The 27,466-nt window shown below is 37.5% G+C and overlaps 1 protein-coding gene across 6 annotated transcripts in view; it reads left to right on the plus strand.

Annotated features, from left to right (window-relative positions):
- Window positions 1-27,466, plus strand: part of CCDC138 (coiled-coil domain containing 138) — a 139,805-nt gene that overhangs the window by 78,676 nt on the left and 33,663 nt on the right. For all 6 annotated transcript variants that reach the window (XM_032419466.1, XM_032419468.1, XM_032419469.1 and 3 more), the window contains one exon: window positions 20,814-20,990. In XM_032419466.1, coding sequence (XP_032275357.1) covers window positions 20,814-20,990 — 177 coding nt within the window. The remainder of the gene's footprint in view (window positions 1-20,813; window positions 20,991-27,466) is intronic.

Here is a 27,466-nt window from a genome sequence, read left to right on the forward strand (position 1 = left end):
TCTTGCATAGTCAAATATGTTTTCCATTTTTAGAATGAGATTTTATAATGGTGACACATTACAATAAACTACTTTTATTTGCTGAATGTGAGAAAGTGGAGTAGCCCGTTGGATTGTTGTCTCCTCCCAGAAGACTTTACTGATTCCTTAGATCATGTTCCCACAATAACCTGTGCTTCCCACTATCATTGCATTTACCATATAGTGTTGAAATTCCTAATTCGTTAATTTTTACTGGAGCAGGTTTAGCAACCTGTAGCCCATTGACCAGATCTGGCCCACCACCTGTTTTGTAAAGTTTTATTTAAACACATGCATGCTCATATTTTACCTGTTGTCTAATAACTGTTTTTGCCTTATGACAGAGCTGAGTAGTTGGCAACAGAGACTGTATGGCCTCCTAGAAGCCCATATTATGATGTGGCCCTTTACAGAAAAATTTTATCAGTCCCTACACTAGTTTGTAAGTTGACTGAAGAAAAATATTGCCTTGTTTACTGCTGTATCCCCCTGCAACTAGCATAGTGTTTAATGTTTATAATAGTGAATAAGGAAATGAATGAATTAAAAATAATGTTTGACTGTGTCAACAATAAAGTTGACTGTTTTTAATACAGTTTTGATATACAGCTACAACGAGTTATGTTTTTGGATTACTAAATAGAATTTTTGTTAAAGTCATACCAAAATAGTGAAACATTAAATATGCCATCTTTTTATCTTTCCTGTTTGTTAAATTATATAACTCAGTGTGGTTGAATTTTTTTTAGTGGGAAATGGCAATAATTTAATTTTACCACTTTCTCTGAAGTGTGTACTGTTTAGTTACACCTGATTATGGAATTCTACAACAACAATAACAAAAAACGAAACTAACTTGCTTCTTAATTTTTTCCTTATATTTATGGTTCTCATAGTTAAACAGATTGAGTGATAACTGTTTGAAACATCATTTATGAGAAGGGTGTATTAGTCCAAAATAAAGTTCACCGCATATCAACATGCATTATAACATCATTTGATAAAATATAATATGTATTACTGATAAAACTAATGCAATAGAGAAATAAAACAAAAGATAGAATTAGGTGCTCTCTCTCACCATTCTGTGCAGTATAGTATTGGACATGCTGACCATTTTCAGTGAGCCATTAAAAGAAAAGAAAGATGAATATTGGAAAGGAAACTATTTATTCATGGATACTCTGTATAAATTGAGGACATTCAATGAAACTAGCTAAGAAATTTATTGAATATAATGTGCTGTGTTCTGAATATTTGTGACCCCACAAGATTCATGTGGTAAAATGCTAACCCCTAGAGATGATGGTATTAGTAGTTGGGGCCTTTTGGAGGTGCTTAGTGAGTGTGGAGCCCTCATAAATGGGATTAGTGCCCTTATAAAAGAATCTCCACTGAGATCTCTAGCCCTTACACCTTGTGAGGACACAGAATGAAGGTTCAGGTTGTGAACCTTCACCATACTGGCGACTATACTGGCAACTTTGTCTTCGACTTCTCCACCTCCAGAACTGTGAGCAGTAAAATTCCTGTTGTGTATAAACTACACAGTCTCTGGTAGTTGTTATAGCAGTCTGATAGAATTTGTGTTTCAGAAAATGAGCTTCACAGGAAATTCACAAAGTCTGTTGACTTTCAATACTATCATTACCATCTATGACTATCTATGGCTGTACAGTATGACTACTATGAATATCACTAACAAACAACAATAACATATAAAAAAGAAATCTTGCGAATATAAAAAACCAAAAAGTATAAAATTTGGATATAAATCTAATTTGGTGTTTGTAAACTTCATCCTTTGTGAAATATAATAGGGTATAAATAAAGATATGGGTGGGGCACCTGGGTGGCTCAGTCCGTTGAGCATCTGCCTCTTGGTTTTTGCTCAGGTTATGATCCCAGGGTTGTGGGATCAAGCCCTGAATCGGGCTCCGGGCTCAGGGGGGAGTCTGCTTGAGAGTCTCCCTCTCCCTCTGCCCCTACCCCCACTTGCATGCCCACTTGCATGCCCACGCATACTCTCTCTAAAAATCTTTAAAAAAGGATATGAGTAAGTAATAGATGAGTGGACAGGGTAATAAAGATTATTGCTGGGTGCCTGGGTGGCTCAGTTGGTTAAGCATCTGCCTTCGGCTCAGGTCACGATCCCAGAATCCTGGGATTGAGCCCCACATCGGGCTCCCTGCTCAGCAGGGAGCCTGCTTCTCGCTCTGCCCCTCCCCCTGCTCATGTTCTCTGTCTCTCGATCTCTCTCTCTCAAATGAATAAATAAAAAAATTTTTTTTTTTTTTTTAAAGATTTTATTTTTATTTATTTATTTGAGAGAGAGAGCACAAGAGGGGGGAGCGGGAGAGGGAGAAGCAGACGCCCTGCTGAGCAGGGAGCCCGATGCGGGACTCGATCCCGGGACTCCAGGATCATGACCTGAGCCGAAGGCAGTCGCTTAACCAACTGAGCCACCCAGGCGCCCCTGAATAAATAAAAAAATTTTAAAAAAGATTATTGCTGACATTAAATGGCAGAAATAAAGGACTTTTTCTTTTAGAGTGGGGGAGGGGCAGAGGGAGAGAGAGAATCTCAAGCAGGCTCCACACCTAGCACAGAGCCCGATGCAAGGCTTGATCTCACAACCCTGAGCTGAAATCAAGAGTAAGATGCTTAACCAACTGAGCTACCCAGGCACCCCAGAAATAAAGGACTTTTATTCTTCCTAACAAATATATTAAAAATTATAAGATACTCCAAGTCGCTTCGTGTAAAAATACCAATGAAAATTCAAGTATAGTGTGTGTACGTAGAGAAAGTGGTAGGAAAGTTTGAAATAATACTTGCAATGAATGTAATAATTTAAAACAAGTAAAACATCTGTTGAAAAATAAATAAAATCTTTAAAAAAAAAAAAAAAACAAGTAAAACAGCAACATGGGTAGTGGCTTACCTTAGCAGATTTTAAAGCAACTGTATAGAGTCAAAGAAGAAGGCAAATTAGAAAGATCCTGAGCTCACCTCCTCCCATGGATACAGCAAATATATGCGACTACATATAGAGCAACTCTTTGTGCAGATGACCTGAAGACTAGGAGAACAGCTGTTCCACAGCTAAAGATACAAGGAAAAAGCCACATCAAGAAGGGTAGGAGGGGAAGAGACATGGTCTGGTTAGGAACCTAACACATGGTGTGGTAATCGAGAATCAGGAAGGACATCACAGGTGAAGAGACCTGCCTGAGGAGTGAGGAGTTCCAACCCTACATTTTTCACCCCCACCCCAAAAATCTGCACTGGGAAGAGAAGCCCACATAATGTCTGGATTTGAAAAATAGCAGGCCATAACTCTGGGAGGGCTAGAGGGAAATGGAGACTCTCCTCTTAAAGGGCTCATGCACAGTCTCACTCAGACAGCACCAGGCAGCTGTTTGAAAAGCACCTGGGCCATAAGTGAAGGAGATTTATTGACTAATTTTAGGGCATGTGCTGGAGGGTAGGGATCAGTAGGAACTTTCTCTAGGAACAGAGTGCTGGCAGATGCAATTTTTCTTGCCCTCCTTCAGCCTAGCTGATGATGCTGCCATGCCAGTTGACACTCTCCATCTATCTTGATGGCACCACTTTCCCTGTACCAGCATTCCCCTGTGGACATGCCTTCCCAAAGTACTTGCCCTGGCAGGCACATTTCTAAAGCACCTCCCACCATCCACCATGCCTGCAACAGTCAAAGATAGGCATGAACAGCCATTTCACACTGGTGATTGACCCCCACCAACCAGCCCAGCTGCAGCAGTTGCAGCTGGTCCTCTCATCCAGTTGTGCCAGGGCCAGACCCTCCCACCAGTGCACCCATAGTAGTCGTGGCTGGGCATTGGAGGCAGCTGGTCCAGCAGTCACCTCAGCCCACCAGTTGGCATAGCAGTTGCAGCCCAGTCACAATAGGAATGTGTGTGTAGCCCACAAGGGGACACCTTGAGGGTTGGGTTCTGGTGACCAGGGTGCATTGTGATTCTGGACCCCACCGGATGTTTCCTACATAAAGCCACTACTTTCAAGACCAGGGGATGTACTAACTTACCTAATACATAGAAACACAGAAAGTCAGACAAAATGAGGAGACAGAGGAGTCTGTTTCAAATGAAAGAGCAAGACAAAAACCTCAGAAAAAGATCTAAACAAAACAGAGATTCCTTAACTTAGGAGGAGAAACACTAGAGGAGTCAACCATAAATCAGAGGATGCAGAACAGGTCAGCAATTACGAAGACAGGGTAGTGGAAATCATCCAAGCTGAATGGCAAAAAGAAAAAAGACTATAAAAAAGTGAGATAAGGGACCTCTAGGACAACATTAAGCATACTAATAATTGCATTATAGGGGTTCAGAAGAAGAAGAGAGAAGGAGAAAGGGGTGGAGAACTTAACTTGAGGAAATAAGCTGAAAAATTCCCTAACCTGGGGCGGGAAACACATCCAGGTCCAGGAAATACAGAGAACCCCAAATAAGATGAACCCAAAGAGGTCCACACCGAGAAGCATAATAATTAAAATGGCAAAAATTAGAGGATTGACTAGGAAGATGGTGGTAGAGTAGGGGGAGTAAGCTTGCCTTGTTCCATGGCTATAACTAGATATACTCATAGCAGCATAAATAACCCATGAAATGATCTGAAGACTGGCAGAACAGACTCCACGAACTAAAGGTAGATAAGAGGCCACATCAAAGAAGGTAGGAAGGGCAAAGACAGGGTCTGGGAGTGCAACAGACCATGGCTGTCCATGTTGGGGAGAGAGCCAGTGGTGCGGAGAAGGGTGAAAACAGACTTTCACACTGGGGATCCCACAAATGGGAAGGATGAATCCCCATAACATTTGCCTTTGAAAGCGAGAGGGGCCAAACTTCATGAGTTCTTACACCAGTGAGAATGCCTGGAATTTTCAAAATTGGGAGGCTCGGCTCTGGGGGAGCTCCAAGGGTGTTTGGAAGTGGAGTCCCCTCCCTTAAAGGGACAGCAGGACAAACAGCCCATGCAGATATAGCATAGAACCATCAGTTTGAAAAACTCTGGGGGTAGATGGGAGGGAGAGTGATTTGCTCATCCCAGAGCATGGCTTGGATAGACAGGGATCATGGGGAGACCTCTCCAGGAGCAAAGGAGCTGCTAGGCACCTATCCCTCTCCTGCCCCTGCATAAACAACAGCCAGCATGGCACCGACACTCCATTACCCAATTTGCTTACACCAAGCCTCTCACCCTGTGCTTCGGCAGATCCACCCCTCCCAGTCACACTCGCCTTAGTTCCAGCCTTGCAGGACCCATCCCCCAAAGGACTAGGGCAAACCCTGCCAACACATCTCCCAACCCACACATTTGCGGGACCTCAGTTCCGGTGGTGGCAGGGGCAAGTCTCATTTCTTGAGCAGACCACTGCACACCTTGTTAAAACACTCCCCACCCCTGCTGGGACCAAACACTACCCACAGTTGGCAGAGAACCTTTGCAGACAACTGGACTGAAGGGGCGGGGGGCGGGAAAGAGGTTAACACTCAACAACAGAGCACATGCAACACACATAGAAGACACTCCCTGAGTGCCAGGCCCTGGGGAACGGGACGTGGCCCTGCAGGGCACTGTAGGACCTCTTCTTTATAAGGCTATTATCATTAAGAGCAAGAGAAGTAGCTGACTGTCCTAACACAAAGAAATAGACACAGAGAGTTAGACAAAATGAGGAGTCAGAGAATATGTCCCAAATGAAAGAACAGGACTAAACCACAGCAAGAGACCCAAGTGAAATGGATGTAAGTTATACGCCTGATAGAGAATTTAAAGTAATGTTCATAAAGATACTCACTAAACTTGAGAAAAGAGTGGAGGTAAAAACAAAAAGAAGAGTGGAGGACATCAGTGAGACTCAACACAAAGATAAAAATGAACCAGTCAGAGATCAAGAACACTGTTAAGCAGCAGAAAGTAAAATTAAGAAAACAGTCCCATTTGCAATTGCACCAAAAACAATAAAATAACTAGGTATAAACTTAAAGAGGGGAAAGACCTGTACCCTGAAAAGATTTCAAACTTGACTACGAAGCTGTTATCAAAACAGAGTGGTATTGGCACAAAGATAGACGCACAGATCAATAGAATAGAATAGAGATCCCAGAAATAAACCCACACGTTACCTGGTCAATTAATCTGTGACAAAGGAGGCAAGAATATACAATGGTGGAAAAGAGTCTCTTTAATGAATGGTGCTGGGAAAACTGAACCACTTTACTATACCATATAAAAAATAAACTTAGAATGTATTAAAGATCTAAATGTAAGACCTGAAATCATAAAAGTAAAAGAGAGAACATAGGCAGTAAACTCCTGGACGTTGGTCTGAGCAATATGTTTTTGAGTCTGCCTCCTCAGGCAAGGGCAGCAAAAGCAAAAATGAACAATTGAGCCTACATCAAACTAAAAAGCCTTTGCAGAGTGAAGGAAAACATCCACAGAATGAAAAGACAACCTACTGAATTGGAGAAGATATTTGCAAATGATATATCTGATAAGGGATTAATTTCTAAAATATATATAGGACTTAATACAATGCAACACTAAAAAGAAAATCTGATTAGAAAGTGGGCAGAGAATGTGAACAGACATTTCTCTAAAGAAGACATATAGATGGCCAACATCACTAATCAGGGAAATGCAAATCAAAACCATAGTGAGGTAGAGGGGAAAAGATGGCGGAGAAGTAGGGGACCCTATTCCAACTGGTCCCCGGAATTGAGCTGGATATCTACCGGACCACTCTGAACACCTACGATATCAGCCTGAGATGTAAGAAGATAGATCTGGATCTCTACAAACAGAATATCGCAGGCAGTTGGTTTCAGGGTACGAAATGGGGAGCCGTGATTCCGCAGGCAGATATCAGAGGATAAACAGAAGGGGGAGGGAGCCCAGCCATCGGGATCCTACACCACCAGTGAGCGATAGCCTCCCACGCTGGGACTGGACACAGACTCGCAGACTTGCAGTGGCGGGAAATGGACTTTAGGGCAGCCCCCGGGACTGAAACTCCAAGCGGCACGGCCATGAGTGTGAACTGGGGGCGGCTGGTGGTTTTAGAAGCACAAAGGGCAGAGACGTGCCCCGACCTGGAGGCGAGGACTGGGAGCACTGCTGAGGGGCACACAACCCAGGATGCTGCAATATATAGCAGCACAGACAGAAACGGAGACAGTGTGGCCTGGAGGGCTCACTGAAGAACAGACTGCGATCTCTTTGCTCTGAGGCAGAGGGTTGGAAACGGTCTCTTCTGCTCTCTCAGAAGAGACGCAGAAAGCCGCCAGGGAAAGCCACCAGAGAACAAAAGCCCCCAAAAAACCGGTTTTCACTGAGCCCATCCCCCGCCACGGGGCAGAGCAACTCTGCCCAAACAGGGATGCCTGAGTAACAGCACGGCAGGCCCCTCCCCCAGAAGACAGGCTGGGAAAACAAGAGCCCAGCAACCCTAACATCCCTATAAAATAGATGCATCTTGCTTGGGTTGTGGTCAATAATTTGGACTCTATACATTCCCTCCTCCACCCATCAACAGAATGACTAGGAGGAGGAACCCCCCAAATAGGAAAGACTCAGAGATTATGACTTATGCCACAGATTTACAAATGGATACAGATATAACCAAGATGTCGGAGATGGAATTCAGGCTAGCAATTGTGAAGACGATAGCTAGAATGGAGAAATCGATTAATGGCAACATAAGAGTCTCTAAGGGCAGAAATGAAAGCTGAATTGGCAGAATTTTAAAATGCTATCAGTGAGATCCAGTCTAATCTAGATAATCTAACAGCTAGGGTAAGTGAGGCAGAAGAACAGATTAGTGACCTGGAAGACCATTTAATAGATAAAAAGGGAAAAGAGGAGGCCAGGGAAAAACAACTCAGAATCCATGAAAATAGAATCAGAGAAGTAAGTGACACCATGAAACGTTCCAGTGTCAGAATTTTTGGTATCCCTCAGGGGGTGGAGAGAGAAAGGACTAGAAGATATATTTGAGCAAATCATAGCAGAGAACTTCCCTAATCTGGGGAATGAAACAAACATTCGAGTCCTAGAGGCAGAGAGGACCCCTCCCAAGATCAAGGAAAACAGGCCAACACCCCTGCATGTTATAGTAAAACTCACAAATCTTAGAACAAAGGAAACCGTCTTAAGGGCAGTTAGGGGGAAGAGATTCCTTATGTACAGAGGGAGGAACATCAGAATAACGGCAGACCTATCCACAGAGACCTGGCAAGCCAGAAAGGCCTGGCAAGACATATTCAGGGTACTAAACAAGAAGAACATGCAGCCAAGAATACTTTATCAGGCAGTGCTGTCATTTAGAATGGATGGAGAGATGTAGAGGTTCCAAGACTGGCAGAAACTGAAAGAATATGTAACCACTAAGCTGGCCCTGCAAGAAATATTAAGGGGGGGTTCTATAAAAGGAGAAAGACCCCAAGAGTGATATAGCACAGAAATTTACAGAGACAATCTATAGAAACAAGGACTTCACAGGCAACATGATGACAATAAATTCATATCTTTCAATAATCACTCTCAATGTGAATGGCCTAAATGCTCCCATAAAACAGCACAGGGTTGCAGATTGCATTAAAAGACAGGACCCATCCATATGCTGTCTACAAGAGACTCATTCTGAACCTAAAGATACATCCAGACTGAAAGTGAAGGGATGGAGATCCATCTTCCATGCCAGCGGACCTCAAAAGAAAGCTGGGGTAGCAATTCTTATATCAGACAAATTAGATTTTAAGCTAAAGAATGTAGTTAGAGACACAGAAGGACACTATATCGTTCTTAAAGGGTCTATCCAACAAGAAGATCTAACAATTGTAAATATCTATGCCCCCAACCTGGGAGCAGCCATCTACATAAGCCAACTGTTAACCAAAATAAAGAGTCATATTGAATTGTAGGAGACCTCAATACTCCACTCTCAGCAATAGACAGATCATCTAAGCAGAAAATCAACAAAGAAGAGCTTTGAATGACACACTGGACCAGATGGACCTCATAGATACATACAGAACATTCCACCCTAAAACAACAGAATACTCATTCTTCTCGAGTGCACACAGAACTTTCTCCAGAATAGACCACATACTGGGTCACAAATCAGGTCTCAACCTATACCAAAAGACTTAGTTTATTCCCTGCATATTCTCAGATCATAATACTTTAAAACTGGAACTCAATCACAAGAAAAAGTTTGGCAGAAATTCAAACACTTGGAAGCTAAACCCACTCTGCTCAAGAATGTTTGGGTCAACCAGGAAATCAAAGAAGAGCTTAAACAATTCATGGAAACCAGTGAGAATGAAAACACATCGGTCCAAAACCTATGGGATACTGCAAAGGCGGTCCTAAGGGGGAAATACATAGCCATCCAAGCCTCATTCAAAAAAATAGAAAAATCCCAAATTCACCAACAAACTTTACACCTTAAAGAACTAGAGAAAAAGCAACAAACAATGCCTAAGCCACGCATTAGAAGAGAAATAATTAAGATTAGAGCAGAGATCAGTGAATTAGAAACCAGAAACACAGTAGATCAGATCAACGAAACTAGAAGCTGCTTCTTTGAAAGAATTAATAAGATTGATAAACCACTGGCTAGACTTATCCAAAAGAAAAGAGGAAGGACCCAAATTAATAAAATTATGAATGAAAGGGGAGAAATCACAACTAACACCAAGGAAATAGAAACAATTATAGAAATTATTATCAACAACTATATGCCAATAAACTGAGCAATCTGGATGAAATGGAGGCCTTCCTGGAAACCTATAAGCTGCCAAGACTGAAACAGGAAGAAATTGACAACCTTAATAGGCCAATAACCAGTAATGAGATTGAAGCAGTGATCAAAAACCTCCCAAAAAACGAGTCCAGGGCCTAATGGCTTCCCTAGGGAATTCTGCCAAACATTCAAAGAAGAAATAATACCTATTCTCCTGAAGCTGTTTCAAAAAAATAGAAACAGAAGGAAAGCTTCCAGACTCAGTCTGTGAGGCCAGCATTACCTTAATCCCCAAACCAGGCAAAGACCCCATCAAAAAGGAGAATTTCAGACCGATATCCCTGATGAATATGGATTCCAAAATCCTCAACAAAATCCTAGCTGATAGGATCCAACAATATATGAAAAGGATCATCCACCACGACCAAGTGGGATTTATTCCCGGGATGCAAGGGTGGTTCAACATTCGCAAATCAATCAATGTGATAGAACACATTAATAAGAGGAGAGAGAAGAACCATATGGTCCTCTCAATTGATGCAGAAAAAGCATTTGACAAAATACAGCATCCTTTCCTGATTAAAACTCTTCAGAGTATAGGGATAGAGAGAACATTCCTCAAGCTCATAAAATCCATCTATGAAAAACCCACAGCGAATATCATCCTCAATGGGGAAAAGCTGAGAGCTTTTCCCTTAAGATCAGGAACACATCAAGGATGCCCACTCTCGCCACTGTTGTTCAACATAGTACTAGAAGTCCTAGCAACAGCAATCAGAAAACAGAAAGAAAGAAAAGGTATTCAGATTGACAAAGAGGAAGTCAAACTCTTTTTTTGCAGATGACATGATACTTTATGTGGAAAACCCAAAAGACTCCACCCCCAAATTACTAGAACTCCTACAACAATTCAGTAGTGTGGCAGGATACAAAATCAATGTACAGAAATCAGTTGCTTTCTTATACACTAACAATGCAACTATAGAAAGAGAAATTAAGAAATCATTCCATTTACTATAGCACCAAAAACCATAAGATAACCTCGGAATAAACCTAACCAAAGAGGTAAAGGATCTATACTCTAGGAACTATGGAACACTCATGAAAGAAATTGAAGAAGACACAAAAAGATGGAAAAATATTCCATGCTCTTAGATCGGTAGAATAAGCATTGTTAAAATGTCTATGCTACCCAGAGCAATCTATACCTTCAACACCATCCTGATCCAAATTCCAATGACATTTTTCTAAGTGCTGGAACAAACAATCCTAAAATTTGTATGGAATCAGAAAAGACCCCGAATCGCCAAGGAAGAAAAAGAAAAAGAAAAACAAAGCTGGGGGCATCACGTTGCCCGATTTCAAGCTATGTTACAAAGCAGTGATCACCAAGACAGCATGGTACTGGCACATAAACAGACATATAGACCAATGGAGCAGAATAGAGAGCCCAGATATGGACCCTCAACTCTTTGGTCAAATAATCTTCGATAAAGCAAGAAAAAATATGCAATGGAAAAAAGTCTCTTCAATAAATGGTGCTGGGAAAATTGGACAGCCACATGCAAATGAAATTCGACCATTCTCTAACACTATACACAGAGATAAACTCAAAATGGCTGAAAGACCTCAATGTGAGACAGGAATCCATCAAAATCCTAGAGGAGAACATAGGCAGTAACCTCTTTGACATTGGCCACAGCAACTTCTTTCAAGATACATCTCCAAAGACTAGTGAAACTAAAGCAAAAACGAACTTTTGGGACTTCATCAAGATAAAAAGCTTCTGCACAGCAAAGGAAACAGTCAACAAAAGAAAGAGGCAACCCGCAGAATGGGAGAAGATATTTGCAAATGACACTACAGATAAAGGGCTGGTATCCAAGATCTATAAAGAACTTCTCAAACTCAACACCCAAAAAAATAATCAAGTCAATAAATGGACAGAAGATATGAACAGACACTTCTCTGAAGAAGACATACAAATGGCTAACAGACACATGAAAAAATGTTCATCATCATTAGCCGTCAGGGAAATTCAAATCAAAACCACATTGAGATACCACCTTACACCAGTTAGAATGGCAAAAATTGAGAAGGCAAGAAACAACAAACGTTGGAGAGATTGTGGAGAAAGGGGAACCCTCTTACACTGTTGGTGGGAATGCAAGTTGGTACAGTCACTTTGGAAAACAGTGTGGAGGTGCCTCAAAAAATTAAAAATAGAGCTACCCTATTACCCAACAATTGCACTCCTGGGTATTTATCCCAAAGACACAGATGTAGTGAAAAGAAGGGCCATATGCACCGCAGTGTTCATAGCAGTAATGTCCGCAATAGCCAAACGGTGGAAAGAGCCGAGATGTCCTTCAACAGATGAATGGATAAAGAAGATGTGGTCCATATATACAATGGAATATTACTCAGCCATCAGAAAGGATGAATACCCAACTTTTACATCAACATGGTTGGGACTGAGGAGATTATGCTAAGTGAAATAAGTCAAGCAGAGAAAATCAATTATATGGTTTCACTTATTTGTGGAACATAAGGAATAGCGTGGAGGACATTAGGAGAAGGAAGGGAAAAATGAAGGGGTGGGGGGAATCGGAGGGCGAGATGAACCATGAGAGACTATGGACTCTGAGAAACAATCTGAGGGTTGTAGAGGGGAGGGGGCTGGGGGGATGGGTCAACCCAGTGGTGGGTATTAAGGAGGGCACATACTACATGGAGCACTGGGTATTATACAAAACAATGAATTGTGGATTACTACCTCAAAAACTAATGATGTATGGTGACTAACATAACATAATAAAATAAAATTTAAAAAAAAAACCCATAGTGAGGTAACACCTAACACCAGTCAAAATGTCTGTTACCAAAAAAACAAGAAATAATAAGTGTTGGCAAGGTTGTGGAGAAAAGGCAAGGCCAGTGTGCTGTTGGTGTGATGTAAATTGGTGCAGCCACTGTGGAAAACAGTATGGAGGTTCCTCAAAAAATTAAAAATAGAATTAGCATATGATCCAGTAATTCCACTACTAGGTATTTACCTGAAAAAACAAAAACAGTAGTTTGAAAACATATATGCACCCCTGGTGTTTACTCACTGCAGCATTATTTACAGTAACCAAGATAAGGAATAAAGTGTCCATTGTTACCTGAGTGGATAAAGAAGATGTGGTGCATACACACAGACACACACACACACACACAAAGGAATATCCACTCAGCCATAAAAAAAAAAAAGAAATCTAGGGCACCTGGGTCACTCAGTCGGTTAAGTGTCTGACTCTTGATCTCAGGTCAGGTCTTGATCTCAGGGTCATGAGTCAAGCCACACGCTAGGCCTGGGCATGGAGCCTACTTGAATGAATGAATGAGTGAATGAGTGAGTGAGTGAATGAATGAATGGAATGGAGTCAGTACAGCATAGGGAATACAGTCCGTAATATTGTAATGATTTTGTATGGTGACAGATGGTATCTAAATGTATTGTCTTGAGCATTTTGTAGTGTATTTAAATGCCAAATAACTGTTTTGTACACCTGAAACTATTGTAACATTATACGTTGACTGTATTTTAGTTTAAAAAAATAAAAAATAAAATTTTAAAGTTAAAACGAAACAATCATGTTATATAATAATAATAATGAGTAATTTTAAAACATCAAAATAGGGCAATAGGACTAGTAAGTCCAGAAATGTCCAATTTGCACTTCATTTATACATATTGAATTAGTAAATTTGGTTGCTTCCTTGTGCAAGTCACTTTTTTAAGAAAGTAGAAAGAATTATAAGACAGTACCTGCTTTTAAAGTCCTTAGAGTCTGATGGGTAAGTAGACTGTAAATATTTCTTTCTGCTTCATCTTATAATTATCCACACAGAAGTTTAAATAATGTGCTTCTGTTTAAGAGAGATGATAAATTAGTTCTGGTGGTTATGATTTAGGGGATCAGGAGAGGATTTATATAAGGAGTTAGCATTTGAGCTGGACTGTCAGGAATGTGTAGGATTTCATAGGCAGAAAATAAAGAAGGCCATTCCTGAGGGAACAGTATGAGCCAAAGTTTGGAATTGTGGAAGAGCATGGCATGCAAGAAGACCAGTGAGTTATTCAACAGGAAAACATGTGGTGGGGTCACAGCTGCTCCTCAAATGGTGTTATATCAACTTCTCAAAAGACAACATTACTTTTGATCTTCTTTTAAAAACATACAAATTATAACGTGTTTTTTTGGTAAAGATTTATTTATTTTATTTTAGAGAGAGAGAGAGCAAGCCAAGGGAGGGGAGCAGAGGGAGAGGAAGAATCTCAAGCAGACTCCCTGCTGAGCTCGGAGCCTAACACAGGGCTCCATCCCATGACCCTGAGATCATGACCTGAGCCGAAATCAAGAGTCGGATGCTTAACCTTCTGAGCTACCCAGGTGCCCCTATCATACCATGTTTTTCTACAACTTAACTGTTGTCAGTTAACAGTGTGTTTGCAATTCATTCTATACTGACAATGTGTAGTGAATTTTTAAGCTGTCTGTGATAATTGGTAATAAACAAAATTTCTAACCAGAATTCACATTATGGTATCTCTTGCCCATCCTAGTCACTTCATAACTGTCTTGTTTGTTTTTGTTATGAATTTTGTCCAATTTCTAAGCAAATAACTTCTGAAGTAAATGACTTCTGAACAGTGTATATATTTTTAAGTATAATCATAACTTTAGTACATAAAATGGAAGTTGAAAAATTAGACTATATTCCCCATTAATTTATTTTAAGAAATTCTAAGAAACCTGTAAGTTTATTATCTTTCATCTAAATACGTGACTACATAATTGATGCTCTTCCCGTAATTTTAAAAATTGTTTAGGTGCTTTTTCTGATTGTAAAATAATTTTGAAAGTTTTTAAAAGAAATAACTGAGAAACCACTCAGAATTCATTTAGAAATATATCTTAAAACTATTTTAAAAAATCCTATAGGAGATTCCAGAGGTATTTGTGCATAAATTGGTGATTGAAAATAATCTCTTAGGTCTCGGGACACCTGGGTGGCTCATTCGGTTGAGTGTCTGACTCTTGGTTTCGGCTCAGGTCCTGATATCAGGGTCATGAGATGGAGCCCTGTTTCAGGCTCCAAGCTCAGCAGGGAGTCTGAGATTCTCCCTCTCTCTCTGCCCCTCACCCTGCTTTCTCACTCTCTCTCTAAAAATAAATAAATAAATCTTTTAAAAAAAGAAAATGATCCTTTAGGTCTAATTTGACCTCAGACAAACTTTGAGAGCTGGAATCAAAATTTAAAAATTAGTTAAATCATTATCAGACAGGCAGAATGAATATGATTAGCTGAAAGTAAGTTGGGTATGTTATTAAAAATCTAAACAATACATTTTTAAAATACTAAAATGTGTTTAAAATAAGCTACATATTGTCTTAAGGTGTATAAAAATTACCGCCCATGATCCTCTCCTAATTTTGATTAACAAAGCACATAAAGCAACAATATGGTTCTCTAAAGTTGTAAAAACCATCCCTAGTTTTCCATTTATGACAAACACATCTGTGATTAGTTTTCATTCAATTCACTATTGTGGTCTTTAGTTAAAAATATTTGAGAAATTTGGGAGTAACTAAAGTTTAATAATGTCAATACTTTAATTCCATTACTAGTGGGCTTTATGAATCTATAAAACTAGAATACACTATATGCAGCATTTCCCAAACTTATTTAACTTCAGATCCTTTTCAGAAGAGTGATATATAGCACTAATTTTCTGAGGAGAACAATTTGGGAAATGCTATCTTACAGTTTATGAAGCGCCACTGTAATACCTTATGAAGGTTCGTAATACCCTGAGGAACACTTTCAGGGAGAGAAAATTAATGTTAAAAAAGGTGAGTGGCTAAAAGGTGAAATTCACATTGGTATCAAATTCTAGAGCTGATGAACTTATTCCTTCCTGACCTTGTGTTTTCTGCCTTCATTATCAGGTGCCCTAGAGGTTCAGTAGGCTGAGGGTTGAAAGGCAGGTGGTGGATCTCAGTTTATATAATCTTGGGGTAGAGCAAAGTAAGCCAAGTAAAAGAACCAGAAAAGGAAAAAGACATCTATTAAGTACAGTTAGGAAAAATGATTATGAGTATAGAGAAAAATAAAAAATACACTGTCTTATGTGCTGCAGCAAATTTGGGAGAACTAAAAATTACACATAAGAAAAAATCTTAAAAAAAAAAAAAAAAAGAAAAAATCTTAAATCAGACTAACAGACTTGTCTTAACTCTGGTAAGAAGATATTTCCTATTTATAAAAGAAAGTTATCCATTATAAGATTGATAAATTTAGTATAAAAAGTAAAGAGAAAATAGATAAATGTGTTAGGTAATATACATAATATTAAATACTTAATAACCCAAATATATATAATACTTGGTTTCCATTGAATAGATAGTGCAAATAGGTTGTTCAAAAAGATAATACTTGGTGTGAATTTGACACTATAATGCTAAATCCTTTATAGATTGTTTCTGAATATTATTATCCCCATATTAGTGGTTATTAGTTTATAGAGGTTAGATAATTATGTCAAGGCCACACAGCCAGTATTTGACAGAGTCTGGTTCAGCTCACCTCTATCCATTTCTAGAGCCCACCCTCCTAGCCTTATTTTGTGACTTCCTAAGAGCATGTCTCCTGAGATAATGAAAGAAGTAATAAAAAACACTTACATAGCACTTCCTGTGTTATGGTCTAAGCAGTTTACAGGTACTAACTCATTTAATCCTTATAACAAGATTATGAGATGTCAGTATTAACATCTCAATTTTATAAATGAGGAAATTGAGGCATGGAGAGGTTAAGTCTACACTCTTAGTCACTGTGCTACACTGATTCTCTGAAATAAAATTTAACTGTAAGATATAACCTTATATCCATTATACTAACAAAAATAAAATGATTGAATATAATGCCAACTAAAAGTCTTTATTGATAAAATGTGTGTATTTTCAAATTACAATATTTCAATATGCAGTATTTCAAATTATAATACAGTAGTTCACTCGTAAGATTAATATATAATATTTACCAAAACTGTCTTGAGAAATGTGGGTTTTTTTAAAGTTTTAATTTTAATTTTATTGGTTAACATACAGTGTTATATTACTTTCAGGTATACAATAGAGTGATTCAGCACTCCCATACATCACCCAGTGCTCATCTCGACAAGTGCACTCCTTACTCCCCATCACCTGTTTCACTCTTATCCCCACCCACCTCCCCTCTGGTAACCATCACTTTGTTCTCTATAGTTAAGAGTCAAAACAGGTACAATTTTTATTGTATTGTAGCTTACCATTTTTGAAATGCATTCTGCTTACAGGAGCCACCAAAATGTATCATAACCTTTAATAAGATTTATTATGTTGGGGCGCCAGGGTGGCTCAGTTGTTAAGCATCTGCCTTCAGCTCAGATCATGATCTCAGGGTCCTGGGATTGAGCCCCACATCTGGCTCCCTGCTCAGGGGGAAAACTGCTTCTGCTTCTCCCTCTCCCACTCCCCCTGCTTGTGTTCCCTCTCTCCTGTCTCACTCTCTGTCAAATAAGTAAATAAAATCTTAAAAAAAAAAAAAAAAAGATTTGTGCTAATAATGATAAATCATAAATAATTGACAAACCCGCAATTGGAATAGAGAAGGAAATAAGTTCTTGCAGTGTTGTTGGCATTTTTCTAATCATTCATTTGTTTTTTTCAAATTTATTCCCTACAGTAACTTTAGATGGTGGTGTCATTTTTACAGAAGAGCAAACTGAGGGTCAGGCATTTGTAAGGGACTCAGATCTTTTCTTGACCCTAAATAATCAGGCCTTTAACAGTATCATCATGAGGACAGTGGAATGTTACATGTCATTAACAATTTTAAGTATGTAGATGTGGCCGTCAATGTGAAAACATTTTAATTAATAAAACCTTCAATATGTACATACTAGTTTGATCTATGGAAAGATAGGAGAACTGAAAGGTAAGAATCTTACCTGATAGTATTGTTTTAGGGACAAATTTCATGTCTTTCTAATTAAATATACTCTCCTTTTTAGTTGTGTATATCAGAGCTAGTTCTGTTGTCCTGCCCCTCTCAACACTTGGCCCCCAACTTATCCAGATATATATTTTTGTAAATTATGTACTTATACTTCAGGACTAAAGAAATGTAGGAATTATTGCCATTCTCAAATAACAGGAACAATGTAGGATTAAGAACTTCAGTTTTGCAGTCAGATAACTAAGGATGAGTCTCAGTCCCATCACCAGCTATGTGACATTGGGCAGGTCCCTTCTTTTCTGTGTTTCACCACAATTTTTTTTTGAAGATTAAGTGAGAATTAATGTGAAGGTTTAGCAGAGTGTGGCATATAGTAAGCGCTAGCTGCTAACATTACCATAAACATTATTATTTAGTATTATTTAACTTCTAAGAGTTGGTTTTACTTGAGATCAGAACTGAGATCTGCTACCTTTCTGACATTTCCTTAGGAATCTACAAGAACCTCCCTTTTCCCCTCCCTCAATAAGACCATTTAAGTGTGTGTTAAGCAACTACAGAATACTAAATAAAAAGTTTGGCCAAAACCAACCATGAAGCTGCAAAAAAAAAAAAAGAATTGAGATCTGTAGACTACATTAGATTTGTATTGCTTCATAATAAACCACCAAACACTTGTTGCCTAAAACAACAACTAGTTTTGGTACAATTAATAACGAAAATTTCTTAAAATATTCTCTTAGAAGTTAAATTGGTATTGATTTTAGAAAATCTTCACTGTTAGGGAAATTAAAATAATGATATAATTTTTTTACTTCTCCCTAAAAGGTAAGGCAACTTAAAAATAAATTCACCAAATACCATCTCCCCCTCCCCAAATTAATAAAGTACAGTTTTTTAAGTTCACAGATTTTGCTGTATCATGTAGCATTTAGCTTGTTTAATCTCAGATGATGTATTAATGAGAAGTGAAGTAATCTGTGCCAAATACAGTAGGTGGCACTGTGATAAAAACATTTGTTTCTGTGAAGAATTGAGTTCAGGATTCATCTGTACTCTTCTACTGAGTGTTTGCTAAATAAACATAGGTTTCCAAATAAGGCAAACTTGAACAAAATCTAACAACTTTGCTTAACCTAAATACACATTTATTTGCAGTGTTTTATTTAATTACAAAAATTAAGTACAATAATGGCAGTGTTCTTTGAACTAAATTCTACCAAAAGTGAGAATAGAATGTACTATAAATTGATTGAGGCACAGATTTTAATTTCTCAAAATTCTTTCATATATATTTTAATATATATTTATGTATTTCAATTCTTTCATAGGTATTTCACACAGGTTATCCTCAGCTTCTCATTCTTAATAATTAAGCTTTTAAATTACTTCTTTAGTTTATGTAAGCTAAAACAGCAAAGATGAAATACAACACATCAGCCAGAAGATAGTAAATTTTAATGGGGGTGATTCTGTGTCATATTTTCAGTGTATTTCAAAGTACCTTCGAGCCTTCTTTAAACAGAAATCTCAGAAGAAAAATTAACTCACTAGTTTGAACAGCACGGTTTTTTTTATTCCTTTCAATAGTATATTGAAAGAGTTTAGGAAACTGGAGTATTCTTGTACAATTAAAAGCACAATGTAAAATTGTTGTAAGAGTACTGATTTGGGTTGTTTGGTGTATTGAACTGTAACGATATAAGTATCTTAATATTTCATTTGCATTGATTCTGGTTAAATTAGTGCTTCTCAATCCTGGCTTTACAGGCTCCCCAATCATCTGTGGAACATTTTAAGAAAGTTCCAGGCAAAGATGTGGAGAAAAGGGAACCCTCATGCACTATTGGTGGGAATGTAAATTGGTATAGCCGCTATGGAAAACAGGATGGGGGTTCTTCCAAAAATTAAAAATAGAACTACCATATGAAAATAAAGAAAGTTCGAGGGATTCTTTTTTTTAAGTATATATACCACATTTTATTTATCCATTCATCCATCAATATATACTTAGGTAACAGATACATGTTTCCATGTCTTGGCTAAGGTAAAACTATTGAAATGAAAATGGAGCCACTATGGAAAACAGTATGGAGTTCAACAAAAATTAAAAATAAAACTATCAGATGATACAACAATTCCACTTCTGGGTATTATCCAAAGGAACCTAAAACACTAACTCAAAAAGTTCCAGGGATTCTGATCTAGTCGGTGCCATCATAACATTGGCCTTGGCAAAACCATGCTGTGTTAATGGCAGATATATACAAAAGGTAACACTAGAGCACATCTAGTCCTCTGAAGTTGTCTTTGAATGGCTGTTTGATCTTTATTAAGAGACAAAAATCCTCATTTAAAAGTTTGCATAAAGTTACATTTTGAAGTAGGTAAACACTTAGCAACAAAAAAATATCTCAAAAGCTGGGTAAAGATAAAAACACTTTTGGAAGCATGTGGTAGTTATCAAATATGAAAAATAAACATTACTGTGGTCTTTACTATTAAACATCAACTGTTTTCTTGTAATAAAAAAGAAATGGAATTTATTGTTATTTTGGTGTTAAAATATGAATGAAATTTACCCCATCGTAGTGTAATTTCTCTTCTCTCCTCATTTCAAGCATTTGGGTTCTAACATTCTAAATTTAGCCAGTGATCTCTGGTCATTTAATTTTTGTTTCCCTTTTAAATTTAAGTGATGGTTCTTTCTTTCTTTCCTTCTTTCTTTCCTTCTTTCTTTCTTTCTTTCTTTCTTTCTTTCTTTTTCTTTCTTCCTTCCTTCCTTTCTTTCTTCCTTTCTTTCTTTCTTCCTTTCCTTCCTTTCGTCTTTCTTTCTTTTTTTCCTTTTCCTTTTCCTTTTCCTTTTCCTATTCCTTTTCCTTTCCTTTCCTTTTTTCTTTCCAGCTATTACTGATAATGGCAGTTGATTTAACGTACTGTTTTTCAGCTGACTACCTGGCTCAGGCATTTGATTCTCTCTGTTTGGACTTGAAGACAGATGAAGGAAAAGTCTTGTTTTTGGAGTATCAAGCTGTTCCAGTAATACTAAATCATCTCCGGATATCCAGTAAAGGACTCCTCTCTAATGTCATTGATAGTTTGCTTCAGATGACAGTGGAATCTAGTAAGTTTTAAAGTTTTTAGATACACAAAGTAATGACAGTAGATGATTTTGTTTTCTGAATGTATAACTACATGTCAGACATATTGTATTATATAATAGAAATGGTTAAAAAGTATTTTTGACAGCAGTGTAATAGAGTCATTAATAACATCACTAAAAGTTGTATGTCTAAATGTCCACTAACGTAGCACAGTTGCCAGTACTCACCTCATCTCAGTTATGTGCATATACTCTGCATTGTTAGTCATGTTTTCAAGCTTCTTTGTCTGTTCTTCCGTCTCATCATTCTGACAGATCTAATTCTGTATTCCCTGCTTGCTTAGAAGGAGATGTTCAAGTGTGTCTCCATCTAAAGGGAGAATATGACAAAGTCATATTCCTGTTGTTTCCTCCTCAACCTTACTGTTTTGTTGGAGGGTTTGGGGGTGGGAGGAGCACTCAGGTGTATATGTGGCTACTTTTTTTCATGCATATTTGTAACATTTTGTAGTCTGTGGCCTTATTTTTTCTTTTTGGTTTTTATATTGGTGTAGCAAGTTCTTTTTTTTTTTTTAGCGAGTTCTTTTATTTATTTTTTCTTAAAGATTTTTATTTATTTGAGAAAGAGAGAGAGAGGTAGAGAGCACAAGCAAGGGGGGAAGGGCAGAGGGAGAGGGAGAAACAGGCTTCCCGCCGAGCAGGGAGCCCGATGTGGGGCTGGATCCCAGGACCCCAGGATCATGACCTGAGCCAAAGGCAGACACCCAACCGACTAAGCCACCCAGTCGCCCTGCAAGTTCTTTTAAATTGCTATTGATGGTTCCTAATTTAGCCCAGATACGTATGGGGATGTTGAACATAAATATTTTCATTTGTTTTGGTTGGTATTGCTCTTTGAACCTCAAGTAACCCCTTGACTTGTAACAAGCAACCATTTTGCCTCAGTAATTTTTTTCCACTTGTGGCTTTTCCTCTTCCCTATTCCCTCTTTCTTCTACAGCACTTCTAAAAATGAAATGTTTATGCCTTCCAGAAGGTGGAAACTAAAATTGGAAAGTCATTTCTCAGTGTGGTAGTAAGCAATCTGTGGTACTTGGTGCTGCTTGTGGGTGAATCCCTAATAGCTGGGTGTAAAGCATAGTTATATTTCTAACTAGGTACCTTCAGTGTATGGCTTCACATTTTTAATACATTTTATATGCTTTCTCGTTTTTCTTTTACAACATCCCTGTGAAGGGCCTGAATAGAAAAACTGAGGCCTAGAAAAATCCGATAACTTGTCCATGGCAAGACAGACGCTTAACCAACTGAGCCACCCAGGTGTCCCTCTTTCTTTCTTTTTAAAGATTTATCTATTTATTTGAGAGAGAGAGATGGGGGAGAGGCAGAGGGAGAGGGAGAAAGAGAATCTCAAGCAGACTCTCTGCTGAGTACAAAGCCCCACATGGGCCCGACGCAAGGCTCAATCTCACAACCCTGAGATCATGACCTGAGTGGAAATCAAGAGTTGGACACTTAACTGACTGAACCACCCAGGATTTTTCTTAATGAGGAAAACAAAAATTTTACCAGATGCTAATGTCTATTCATTAGAAACAAATCTGTCTGAATATTTCTGACAGAGATGAAATCTTGTAGCCAAAGGAAAACTGAATATAATTTTATGAAATAGTGGACCTACTTGGGTGAAATGACTTTGTAGCACCATAACATTCACATTTGGAGAAATAGTAGTAGATAAAGTCAACAGATGTTCAGTTCATTCACACGTGTTTACCTTTGTTCAGATTATGCCAAATCCAAGGTTATCCTTTCTTGTTCAAATTGAGTAAATAAAGCAGTTTCTAATGTGGATTCCTAGAAAGCCATATCATTTTTAGTGATGGAAAACTTTTGGAAGATTAGAAATGGGTGAATCATTGATGATTTCTGACTGAAGCATATTTATTTGCTTGATATATTTTTCTGCTTTTAATATAAATCCAGTACCTGATGTTAACCAAAGAAATATGTTGAAGGGGTTAAATGAATGATAGATCAAAATGTAGCAAATACTTACCTAGCTGTTGGATTTATGTTCTGTTTTTTCTAGATTTGAGATGTGAAACTCATTTTACCATGTACATAATTTTCACATGCCATTTTTTTTAAGTTAATAGGAAAAAGTTATTGGAAGAGAAATCTTGATAGAATGGATTTGCAGATGGCTTATCTCACACAACTAATGGGCCTTGGTCAGCTATGCACGGGGTGACATGTTTCAAGCATTGTGTTTGCAGTGCTTTGCTTAGCCTTGGGGCTTCCTCTGAACGTCCATTTAGGGCTTTGGAGCAAGAGGCTAGAGGAAGGTGTCAGTGGGCCAGGCTCTAGCCTGGGAGTACTCAAAGTGCTTGCTTATTGGTTCTCTAACACAAGTCAGTATAGAAACAGTGTTTAAAACTTGTGTAGTAGTCATCAAATTACTAATTTTATCAAGTTCAATAATAATTAGAAACATTTGGACTTGTGTTTTGTATGTTTGTTTTATTTCATTTCTAGTGTTTTTTTTTTTTTTTAAGATTTTATTTATTTGACACACAGAGAAGGAGAGAGCAAGCACAAGCAGGGGGAGTGGCAGGCAGGGGAGAAGCAGGCTCCCTGCTGAGCAAGGAGCCCAATGTGGGGCTCGATCCCAGGACCTTGGGATCATGACCTGAGCTGAAGGCAGCCTCTTAACCAACTGAACCACCCAGGGGCCCCATTTTCTAGTGTTTTTTAATGGTATTGTAAAACGATAAATTTTGAAAAGTTTATTCGAACAAACAGCGATTCCAGTGGGATAGCACCAAATCTGAAAATGGTTAGGGGTGGCTCTGTAGGTGGGGCCTAGGGCAGAGGTTTTTATAGAAAAGACAGGGAAGCAGAGTAAAGAAATTATTTAATTGGCTATAACATAAATGTTTGCCTTGTTGGGGAAAATTTAGTTATTTGGTGGTTATAATAGTTTTACTTGAGGTTCATTTTCTCCAATTCAAGGAAATCTGCTTGGCTATTGATGATTAGTTTGTCTTGAGTTTTGTTTTCTTAGATTCAAGTGCATTGACTGCTTTAGAATTTGATTTGTTTAGTTAGGGTACCCTGCTGAAGGCATGAGAGCTCCCCAGTCTAATAGCCTCTTTGTTGAACTATTTTAAACAGTATTTTGTTAAAGTCTGTTGCATTCTCTATGCTGGATTGGAAATCTCAGATCAGTTCTTAGAGTAGTTTGAGGAGCAATAGGATACTCCATCTCCACTGGATACTTCATGTTAAGCTGTGTTGTAGTTCGTACTGCTACAGAGTGGTTTTTCTCTTGTTCCTCTCGTGCTCTTCCTCCAGATTCATCTTTTCAGATATGAGAAATGTTATTAGTTGCGTAGGTATTTACTGTTTTTTGAAAGCTGGTAAAATGCATTTCTTTTTTTTTAAATGATCTAGATATATTTTACTTTAAAATGCATTTCTTTGAGTGTAAATTAAGATCTGTACATTGATTTACCTCAACATATACATTATGAGCACATTTTTTTTTAGATTGAGGGCTCTTTTGGGTGTGAGTGTATATCATATAATAACTTAGTAGTGTTGATTTTAGAAAATTACTTTGTGGTTTCTTTTTCTTTTTCCTGTCAGTGGTTAAAAGCTGTTACTCACTTATCTGGGTTTAGCTGTGTAAGAACTTGAGTCTTATTTTATTTCAAAGAGTACTTTCCTTTTCTTGTCAGACTTAGTTTAAATAGAGGGATTTAAGTTTGTATTTGTATTATTTAGTTCATTCTGTTTTGCGGCCTAAAAACTGCCCATCTAAGGTAACATGCTACCATTTAACACTTGATGGCAATAATGTATTTGAGCACATTTTGCAGACACTTTTTATTTGTATTATAAAAATAATAGAAATTTGGAAAGCTACAAACTGTAAAAAAGTCTTACTATCCAAAGATAATGTACATTTACTTCATAGGTACATTACTCTCTCTCTTTTTTCCATGAATAATTTTCATGATGTTGGGTGTTTCTTTTCTTTTCTTTTTTTTTTTGTTTAACATGGTTAGATTTTAGTGTACATGTAGTTGCATCAGTCTATGTTTATCTGTCTAAAATATCAAAATACAAGAAAATATTAGGATACTTTGCAAAGAAATATACCTGAGTTCTTTTTAAATTATGAATATGGGTAAAATGTATTATATATTATAATACAATTAAAGATAGCAAAGAATTATCAAATACTTTATGCTACATGCATTAAATTTGTTCTATGGATCTAGAAGTTATTTGTGAACATATTTGTATTTCTTAGTTTGGTGCTCTTTTTCATTGGCAGTTAATTTTTCTTGATTTGAGCAACATTATTTCTTCCCTTCTTGCTATTTAATTTTTTCTGTCATTCTGTTATGTTTTTATTATTAAGGAGATCAAAGCAAGGGTAATTTCAATGAAATGACAAATGCGATATTTCCAACAATGTACCAACTTAATAGGTACACACCCATGTTTCTTTTCTAGTCATGAATCCTACATATGTATAACCTGTTTTCTCAGTTAAAAGCTTTCAAATGAAAGAATGTTCTCTAAGGAAACACTATGGGAAGATTTATTTTTAATAACTGAAGAATATATGATAATATTTTTTAAGTCTGAGAAGTTGACACCACTCTTAATTCTACCACCTTAATAAGATGTAGTTTGCGTATTGGCGGATATATTTATTTTTTTACATAGTTGCAATCATAATATGTGTACTTTGTTATATAAGAAATGCATATTCATTATAGAAAAATTAGAAAATATAACTTTATTTCATTCAACAAATATCTCTCTATAGACCATACAATTATCCCTGGCACTCAGACACTACGGGTACAGCAGAGAGCAAGATGTTTAGGTCCCCTGTCAACATGGAGCTTATGGTCTAATTGACTTTTGTCAAATTATTGTAATAGTGAGGATGATAATAACAATATCATAGAATTATAAAAGGGGTAAGGGAGTTAGCCATGCAGAGGTCTGGGAGACTATTGTAGGGAGCAGGAACCGCTAGAGCAAAGATGTTAGGGCAAGTATTAATTGTTAGGTGTGGTATTTTCAAGACACAGCAGGGAAGCCAGTGTAGCTGAGGCAGAGTGAGTGGGCAGAGTAGTAGAAGAATCAGAAGGTGGGACCTGCCACTCATTCAGAAGGGCCTTGTTGCTCAACAGTAAGACTTGGGGACTTTTATTCACTAAAATTCCTTGAGCTTTCCCTTTCTGTTCTGCTTTGTTGAATGTCATATTATGAACTTTTTTTTTTGCATATTTCTACATAGCCCTTATTTTTAATTGTTGCTTAATACTTAATATTTCATATGCATATATGTTTATGTAATATTTATTATTACTATACGTTTATGTAATATTTATTATTGTTACCATTTATTGAGACATTTCCTGTGGGAAGTGTGTATGAAATTTGATAAGAATATCAATTCATTGGCCTTCCATCCCAGCATAAAAGAGCTTTCAAATAGTTTGTGGTCAGCCCCTTGAGGGATATGGGGCACAGGGAACTAACCTAGCAATCCTTTGCCTGACCTCTTGAAGTCTACTTAAGAGCCATTTAATGTGCACATGTAACTGTGCATTTGGTAGTGGTCTCTGAATGCTGTCAAATTTATAGCTATATTATAAATTGCATAATTGCTTTAATGATGCTTGCATTCCCTCGTCTGACACTGTAATAGAGTTTTTTTGAGATATAAGCCTGGCTTTTCTAATTAACACGAGATGATATGAACCCATTTTGGGTCAAGCTTTAGGTTTGTGTTATGTAGCCTATCTTGAGGAAACTTGTTTCAGTATTTTTTGACAACAAAACAAACCATGGTGTATGTTAGGGAGTAAAATCCCTCCTGCCAATTAGTGTGATAGAGAAAGCTGAGGAATCAAATAATTAAATGTATAGATAATGAATATACTATTTTTATTTTTTTTTAAATAAGAGTTCTCTGAGTATTTAACTTAAGGAAGGAATTTTTTAAATTGTGTTTATTGTTTAAAAGATAACACGTTCCTATAGCTAATCATTTCAAAGGTACAAAAGTGAAAATTAAAAAAAAAAAAAGTCTTCTTTCAGTCACTGTTTCCCCTTCCCTGGAGAAAGCAATTTCACTAGTTTTTTTTTCCATGTTCTTTCGTTACATGTACTATGTTTGTGTACACACGCATATTCTTATTTTTTCATTTTTATCAAAAGAATGTTAGCATGCTATACGTGTTATAAAAAATAGATCTTAGAGATACTGTATTAGTACATAATTTCTTCAAAAATTTATTCATTTAAGATGACTGTTGATGGATATGTTAACCTTAAATGGTAAAACTGCCAGGTATTCAAACCTGGGCTTATTCAGTATAGCAGAGAATTGCAATCCAGGACAAGCAAGCTACAACAAAATCACAGATAAGACCAGAGAACAAAGGAGAGGAATGCCTTTTTTT

The sequence above is a fragment of the Phoca vitulina genome, unplaced genomic scaffold (genome assembly GCF_004348235.1).
Source record: "Phoca vitulina isolate PV1807 unplaced genomic scaffold, GSC_HSeal_1.0 scaffold22, whole genome shotgun sequence".
Lineage (NCBI taxonomy): Eukaryota > Metazoa > Chordata > Mammalia > Carnivora > Phocidae > Phoca > Phoca vitulina.